The sequence below is a fragment of the Poecilia formosa genome, unplaced genomic scaffold, assembly GCF_000485575.1.
Source record: "Poecilia formosa unplaced genomic scaffold, Poecilia_formosa-5.1.2 Scaffold285, whole genome shotgun sequence".
Taxonomy (NCBI): Eukaryota; Metazoa; Chordata; class Actinopteri; order Cyprinodontiformes; family Poeciliidae; genus Poecilia; species Poecilia formosa.
Window position 1 is genome coordinate 799,827 of NW_006800224.1, and position 9,388 is coordinate 809,214.

The 9,388-nt window shown below is 38.2% G+C and overlaps 1 protein-coding gene across 1 annotated transcript; it reads right to left on the minus strand.

The window, feature by feature from the left end:
- Positions 1–5,233: 5,233 nt before the first annotated feature.
- Positions 5,234–8,723, minus strand: LOC103151575 (stonustoxin subunit alpha-like; the record flags this gene model as incomplete). The annotated part of the gene is made up of 3 exons (XM_007571718.2): positions 5,234–7,644; positions 7,792–7,838; positions 8,485–8,723. Coding segments are annotated over 3 exons (816 nt in total), but the record flags the coding sequence as incomplete, so codon positions are not given.
- Between the last annotated feature and the right edge of the window lie 665 nt (positions 8,724–9,388).

Sequence of the window (9,388 nt, forward strand, 5' to 3'; positions counted from 1 at the left end):
ATGGTAATTAGGGACCATATGTGAACAGCACAATTGCATATAATACTGTTATGTGTGTACTGGACGTTATCAATGACTGTGACTAGTCTGAATTTTAATGAAGCCAACAGTAAGGGAACTGTTCCCTTAGGGTTTTCAGAAGGCACTTTAACACAAATCATACTGTTATGGAAAAATATACTGAATAAAGTCTATTAAACGGGGAACGAATAGTTTATTTTCTATCTTTTCATTCACATCTAAATAAAATTACACTAAATGTTTTTGCCCTTCTGAAGACATTGGTCTTCAGAAGTGCAAAAAACAGTCTTACCAGGTTCAAGTTGGTAAGACTGTTATTGGGTTATTTTGAGTTTTATCACAATATTTCTTTGTTCTACTGTGTTAACCACAAAAATTATAATAAAAAAACATTTATTTTTTAGGTAGCTTTATGGCTGAGACTTCATGACAGAGCCTTTAGAGCCACAAACAGAAATATCACTAATGAAAAACGTTTCTATTTGACATGGGTTTCTTCAGGACGCCATTAACGAAACAAAAATAGTGTCATTTATATCGCTGAGCTGCACATAGCAACTGCATTTAACCATAGTTTCAATTTTGCCGATATTTATTGGTGATCTCATGGAAAATACAGTGGTGAAAACAGGAGAGTAATTTACAAAATAGTAAATGTAGCAGACCCCCGCCTCAAATGAAGGATTTTGGCTTTACTGGTGAACAGTGAGGTTTATTGGAAGTAAACCAGGAGTTTCATCGTAAGAGCTACACAAACACAAAAGGACAGTGTAAGCTACAGAACACGCTCTTACAGCCGTGATGTATCAACTAAACATAACGTTCACGACTAAAATATCGACTCTTATTCAAAAACCAAATCAGTATTCCTATACAATAAAGCAAATTTACAATTCCAAGCAATCAATAAAATAAATATCCTTGTTTACAAAATAAACATACCTGGTGCCTCCATCACAAAAGCCGCTAATAAGATAAATTTTACTAACTCTGTGCAACATGACTTCCGTTTTGTTGTTAAGCTGCTGTTCTATATTATAAACAAAGGCAGCTGTCTTATCAAAATAAAAGCATCAAGTTAAAAGCCGAAAGTCAATCATGTATTATACAAAATAAAATGACGGAAATGCAATTAGTGCAAAAAGGTACGGTAAGGTAAAGTAATTTTATTTATATTGCATATTTTCAGGAACAAGGCAATTCAAAGTTGAAGGATCAACAACACATTAAAGAAGTCACCAACCAAGTATCGAAATTGAGAGAACTGTATCTCAGTGAGAGGATGAAACATGAGAATTTTAAGGAATCTGTGAAGAACAAAGTGGCTAAGGTAGAAGATTATATTGTTTTGGAAGGGCCTAAAGTTCAAAGCAAATTTGAGACACAAACCACCAAGAAAACACTTGAACTTCTACCATCCACCACTGACAAAATAACCCTGCAGACACCCAAAACACAGTCAATTAGCAATCGAAGAATTTTTATTCTTGGTGAAGGCAAGATACAGCCAGACTTTAAAGACGACTTCACAACACCCGGACAGATAAAGTATAAGCCAGAACCAAAAACGAAGCCTAAAATGCCACCTTTTAAACCAGCAGGCAGGCAGTATTTCTCACAGAAACCGAGCGGGAAAACAGGCAACAGGCAACCTGGCAGGAAAGCCACTACAGATGGGAACAGTAAAGTTCCCGAATTATCAATTAAAGGCAACAGTATATTATCAGGTGTGAGTATAACCTCCAAGAGGCATATACACCTGGTGGCCGGGCGGCTTTAACCCTTGGAGCCCAGCTGGGCTTTTAATTCAGCATATCACGAAAATTTAACATCTTACATTCATGGAGAGACAATCTGCCCTCTCCATACAAGAGAAAACTGGAGTTTTCTCCATACAAGAAAATTACCACCTGCCAAGTCAATTGTTAAGCTNGATCGCCAGGTGAGCAAGCTCTTGGAGATACAGGCTAAACAGGAGAGAGAGGCAGTGGTTGTGAAAAAAGGTTTTGACCACGCAGTGTCTGATTTTATAATTAGAGACCTGAGGAAAGAAAATGAATCCTTAAATGGTCAAATAAAGGTACTAACCAAAAGCAGGGAGAAGGATCAACAACACATCAAAGAAGTCACCAACCAAGTATCGAAATTGACAGAACTGTACCTCAGTGAGAGGATGAAACACGAGAATTTTAAGGAATCCGTGAAGAACAAAGTGGCTAAGGTAGAAGATTATATTGTTTTGGAAGGGCCTAAAGTTCAAAGCAAATTTGAGACACAAACCACCAAGAAAACACTCGAACTTCTACCACCCACCACTGACAAAATAACCCTGCAGACACCCAAAACACAGTCAATTAGCAATCAAAGAATTTTGATTCTTGGTGAAGGCAAGATACAGCCAGACTTTAAAGACGACTTCACAACACCCGGGCAGATAAAGTATAAGCCAGAACCAAAAACGAAGCCTAAAATGCCACCTTTTAAACCAGCAGGCAGGAAGTATTTCTCACAGAAACCAAGCGGGAAAACAGGCAACGGGCAACCTGGCAGGAAAGCCACTACAGATGGGAACAGTCAAGTTCTCGAATTATCGATTAAAGGCAACAGTATATTATGAGGTGTGAGTATAACATCCAAGAGGCATATACACCTGGTGGCCGGGCTTTAACCCTTGGAGCCCAGCTGGGCTTTTAATTCAGCATATCATGACAATGTAACATCTTACATTCATGGCGAGACAATCTGCCCTCTCCATACAAGATAAAACTGGAGTTTTCTCCATACAAGAAAATGACCACCTGCCAAGTCAATTGTTAAGATCAACCAAATTTAGATTCACTCATTAATTAATACAGTACAGATATCCCTGTACTGAACATTGTTTCTTTCTTTAACACACTGTAAATGGGATGGAAAATTTTTCTCCGGGTGCACCGGTTTTTCAGACTATTCGAGAACAGTAGTGTAGTATGAGGGGCCAATTAGGACAAAACTATGTTTTGTCTCTCACACACTACTAAAGACTTGTACACACACACACACACACACACACGCACACACACATACCCACACACACACACACACACACACGCACACAATATTAAAATTGCACATATATACTATTAAAATGTCACACACATAAAATTTTTCTCTCAAACGCATACACAAAATACTAAAATTGCGCATATACACTATTATAATATCACACACGCATACAATTTTCTCTGACATATACATAAGAGACTAAGATTGCACATATAAACTAATAAAATATTGCATGCACACACATACACACAAAGCATACAGATATACAATTCTGAATGATAGGTCGAAAATGTGTGCATGTGTGTGTGTGAACTAACACTAGGCTGAATTAATTAATTAATTAATTAATTAATGGGGATGAGACTTGAATTTCTCTGTGCGAGGAACTCATTTTTTGTATGTGTGAGAGTTGAGGTGGCCATAATTGGGAGATCAGATCTGATCTCCCAATTACGCCCCGCCTCTTCTGTGACACTCTCACACATACAAAAAAGGAGTCTCTCACACAGAAAAATTCAAGTTTCATCCCTATTAATTCTTTAATTAATTCATTCAGCCTAGTGTTAGTTTACACACATTTTCGACCTATCATTCAGAATAGTATGTCTGTATGCTTTGTGTGTATGTGTGTGTGATATTTTAGTAGTGCATATGTACAATTTTAGTCCTCTGTGTGTGCGAGAGAGAGAAAAAAATGCATGTGCGTGCAATATTTTATTAGTTTATATGTGCAATCTTAGTCTTTTATGTATGCGTGTGAGAAAAAAAAATTGTATGTGTGTGTGATATTTTAGTATTTTGTGTGTGTGTGTGTGTATGCGTCTGCGTGTGTGACATTTTAGTAGTATAAAGTGTGCAATTTTAGTATTTTGTGTCTATAAGTTTTTAGTAGTCATGGGTTCGGCAACACCGATGCGTCGGGTCATGCATCAAACCCACAGACCAAAATCCCGTGTCGGTGCGCATATTGGTTTCAGCATGTCACGTGACTGATACAGGAAGTGTTTCGAAATTACCTTAACGCGCCAAAACTGTGTTTATAAGGAAGCAAATCTGTTAGTCTGTCAAAAGCATTTGCTAAACGAATTCTTGATCTTTTACGGTACAGCGTCAACTATGGAGCAGCTTCAAAGGAAAGGTTTCCTCAGTGTGGGGCCATTTTGATCTCATATAGGAAAATAAATTTGTTTTCATTTTAGTTGTTTCATCTGGTTCCAGTCTCTATTTGATCTATCTGAATCCAAATTCATCTGAAATTGACTCTTAGTTTACTTTAATATTATGTTCTGCAGGTTATGTGTCGCATATGTTTTACTAAACTGTCTTATTTAAATAAATCCACCTTTTCAATGTTGAGGCATTATGAGGCCAGGCATGAGAATGAAGTCCCAGAAAAACCTAGATAAACTCAGATATACAGCCATTTTACAAATTACTCAATTGCTTTTTATACATTATTTCATATACAGTGATCCCTCGCTATAACGCGGTTCACCTTTCTCTGTATCGCTGCTTCGCAGATTTTTTTGTGCAGTTTTTTTTTTTTTTCTCCACAGTGTTCTGTGTGATTGACCTATGATCAGTGTCTATGCTGTGTCAAAAAGTTTGGGAACCACTGCTCTAAAGTGATTAAAATACTTTTCGGTTTTATAACACAAATTTATTGATATAAATTTTTCTTCAGGGTGACTCTGGTTCAGGAGTGATTTTGAACCCCTAATCCTAACAACATGATTTATGGTGTGATTGTTAGTTCTGGACTAGATGCATATCAGATTCCATCTGGTGTCATGGATGTGTGTGAATACATGGATTGGATAAAACGACAAACTGGGCTTAAATAAAACAAACTATCATGAAATAAAATTATCGTCAGATTCCTTCTCAGAAATAATTTCATAGTTGTATCTACATTAGTTATCTTAATGTAGATACAACAGGTTTGTATAATTAGGGTAAATTAATAGTTCTGTTTTTTCTCACCTGACCTTGACCGCCTAATGGAGCTTCCTATGGCTCAGAAATGAAAAATAAATCAATAAATGAATGCAAAAGAATCATTTCCTGGCTGATCATTTTTACATTCATGCTTCAGTTTGTTCAGTTGATATTTTCCCTGAACTGGGTCTAAAAACGTGACATGAGTTCTGAATAACATGAAGAGGAACACCAGAAGTAATGTATTTATTCAGTTTGTGTCTTTCTTTTACAACAGAAATGAACATGCAGCATCTAAACTCTGCAGCTCTGGAGATACTATTTATGATTTAGTTCTAGAGAACTTTAGACTCCAACAAGACCAAAGAGCTGTACACAAAAATAATGAAACAGAAGTCACATGATACAATTAACATATAATAAAATTAGAAGAATTTTAAAATAAATTTTTTTTAAATAATTTTTTTAATGAAGATACAAATGAAATAAAAATTGCAACAATTTAAAAGTCAAAATCTGGAATGAAAGAGAAGTTTTAAGAAAATAATTAAAAAAACGGGTGAAACTAATTAAACCTCTAGAGACTCACATAGAGAAAAAGCAGCACTTGGAAAGTTTTACTGGCCCAAAACCTTTGGCGCTCAGACACCGGCAGAAGACGAACGTGCTGAGAATCGCCGCGAGCTTGGATGATCAGCTCTGGGCGAAGCTCCGGGTTTTTTTCCCCCCAAAAGAGGGCACCGGTGTTCTGTCTATCAATGCTACCTCATCAGATTTTCCTAACTTAGCGCAGATAGATAGCTAACTCTGTCTATCTGAGCCGACAGAAACAGAAAATGTTCAGTGATTGAGAAAAACTGATCAACATTTCAATGAAACCTAACTGATGACTGAAGGGGGCGAAAAAGAGAAACAACATCTTGATATTCAATGTGAGGCTTTGACTGAAAACAAACAGAAAAACAAGTGGATCTTGGAATAATCCTGGAATAATCCCAGCTTCCATTTTTAAAGGACTGGAAGAAGAAAAAATGTCCAAGGACTCAATCTGAATTGTTTCACCAAAAAATAGATTGGAGAGACTGAACTATCTGTTCAACAGTGAGGGAGTTTCTCTGACAGGAGGAAACTCTTTACTCTTTAGGCTCAACTCTTTTTAAAACTTCACCTTGCTTTATGTAACCAGGTGAGAAATGGGTACATGTCAAATGCATTTTGTAAACCATGTTTTGCTTTTATTTCACTGACTGGTTGTAATTCTTGTTTTTGTCAGCATGTGGTGCTGTTGCTACAGAGGTCTAAAATGACCGGAAATAAATAAAAACAAAAACCCTCTTGTTTATGTGCAGTCATGCTCAAAGGTTTTGAGAATGATTCAAATGTTAATATTTACAAAGTCTACTGCTTCAGTTTGTATAATGGCAATTTGCATATACTCCAGTATGTTATAAAGAGTGATCAGCTTAACAGCAATTAATTGCAAAGTCAATATTCATCTAGAAAATTAACTTTATCCCCCAAAACACATTTCAACTTCATTGCAGCCCTGCCTTAAAAGGACCAGCTAACATCGTTTCAGTGATTGCTCCATTAACAGAGGTGTGGGTGTTGATGAGGACAGGGCTGGAGATCAATCTGTCATGATTAAGTAAGAATGACACCACTGGACACTTTCAAAAGAGGCTGGTGCTTGGCATCATTGTTTCTCTTGTGTGAACCATGGTTATCTCTAAAGAAACACGTGCAGTCATCATTGCACTGCACAAAAATGGCCTAACAGGGAAGAGCAGCTAGAAAGATTCACCTCAGTCAACAATCTATCGCATCATCAAGAACTTCAAGGAGAGAGGCTCCATTGTTCCCAAAAAGGCTCCAGGGCGCCTTTCTGACTCAACTCACGACAATGAGGTGGATCTTGGAATAATCCTAGAATGATCCAAGCTTCAATCTTTGAAAGATATGAGGGGGGAAAAAGTTTCCTAGGAATCATTTAGAAGAGTTTCACAAAGGAACAGAATTAATCCATGAATCTGAAAATGTGTTTTTGAGTGAAAGAGAGACATGAAGAGACTGACATATCTGTTCAACAGTGAGAGAGTTTAGAATCAACTCAGCACAGAAACACTGAAGAACCAGAACTGGTCCACCAGAACCCAAAACCAGGAAGCAGAGGTTCGGTGAATGTGGTGTTGAAGGTGTGGAGGTGGATCAGTGAGTCAGAGGAGACTCTGTAGAAAGACAGAATGCCAGCAGGAACGTCAACATACACTGCTACTCTGTTAGAGACGGAGGAGGAGAGAGGAGTTTCTATGTTACAGTGCCTGACAAAGAAACCAAACTCATCAGAGCAGATTAAACTCCAAGAATAATCATTCAATCCAAACAAACAGTCTTCACTGTTTACTTTCCTCCTGATTCTTCCGTAACTCACTGATAGCTCAACTCTTCCTCTCCACTCGACCTCCCAGTAACAGCGACCAGTCAGACCAGTTCTACACAGCAGCTGAGGATGATAATCAAATCTGTCTGGATGATCAGGATATGACTGAAGCTCCTTCACATGTGTCACCTTCCTGTTGTCTTCAGACAGTTGGAGCTCTCTGCTCACTGAGTTTGTGTCGATGGCGAGTTGACAGGAATCTGATGGGGAGAACAAACACAACCCAGCTGCAGTTATTGATCATTTATTGATCTTTGATGATGATCCTGAATGAGTGATGTAACAGTTTGAAGATGGTTGAATGTGAGCTGCTTTGTTGTCATGAATCAGATTAAAAGCACACTTACACTTCCTCAGACCTGGTGACAAGAATCGGCCTCCAGCAGGCTCCACCCTGAAAGGAGGAGGGGGGTCAGACCATCAGTCTCTTTCAGCAGCAAACATGGACATTGCATGTCTGTCAGACAGACATTGTCCTCCACTGAGATAGGAACAGTCCAACATTTGGATTGCAAACTGCAGTGCATGTAGGAAAAACAGTTGTTGGTGCTGCTGCAGCACAACTCATTTCTCCAAACACAGGAAAAGCTCCAACAGAGAGGAGAAAGGAAACCCTGGACATTGGGAAACTAAGGAAACATTTCTGGAAGCTCAACCTGATTTAATAATCACCATTAAAACACAATCAATCTAAACTCTGATCAACACCCGGATACCTGCTCCATCCACACAGATGAAGGAATGAAACACTAAACAACCTGCTGCTGAAAACCTGCTGTGGCCTCACTGGAATATCCAGAAATACGAACATTAAAAAGGAGAAGCTGCGTCGCATTCAACAAAGAGTTCAACAAGAATCAAACAAGTTGTAACTTTGCAAACATTCATTTATAAATGCCATGGTTGCAAACTAAATATTTAATTATCAAACTAAATACTTAGCTTCAAAGTAAATGTTCTCCAGCAGACTGACTAAAGACGTTTCTCCCTCTTCCTCCTCTATCAGACCTTCTCTGCTCCTGCAGCAGGTTCCTCCATACCTGAGAGCCTCCAGTCTCCAGTCTGGATCCTTCAGTCCAGCCGACAGCAGCTTCACTCCCGAGTCTCCTGGATGATTGTAGCTCAGGTCCAACTCTTTCAGATGGGAGGGGTTGGAGGTCAGAGCTGAGGCCAGAGAAGCACAGCCTTCCTCTGAGACCAAACAGCCTGACACACTGCAGACACACAATTCATCACAAGATGAGAACGTTGAGGTAGAACGCCAGGTCAGAGCTGGTCTTTTTCACAAGAGGAAAAAAGTCAATAAATTGTGCTTAACCTGTCAACAAGATAAAGTAGTAGTAACAGTCTAATTTCTGTGGGTAATAAAAATCAACAGTTGCCTCATGTAGAAAGGATCAGAATACAAACGCATTTCATTGTTCGCGTTTACCAGCAGCAAGATTAAAGTAATTGAAGAATTGGATGTTCAAGAAAAGGTAAAAATAAAAAATAATACGACACATTTATGACAGTAGAATAATAATGCTATCCTTTTAATTAAAAAACAGCATAATCATTTTGTAAGAAATGTGCAGCTGAGTAGGGCAATTTATAATCATGTTTGAATGTTGAAACAGCTCTAGACTATTTAAAAGAAATTTTAAAAGACTGCATGTAACAGCCAATATGCACATAATTGTTGAGTTTGTTGGGAGCCGTTCTGGTTAGAAAGTCTTAACAACTGCTTGGAGATAGGATCTGTTATAATACTCATTTGGATGCTGCAATCTGTCAAGTATCCAGAGTTAGACTAGCAATGGAAGTCTGACCGCTGCCTTTCTAAACACCTCTGTTTTTGGCTCTCTCAACCTGGAATAAATGAAAACCAGCAACGTTTATGTGTCTTGTTAGCCACTTGTTAGTGATAGGATGCTACTTATCACAGTTCCACGCTGGAATTCA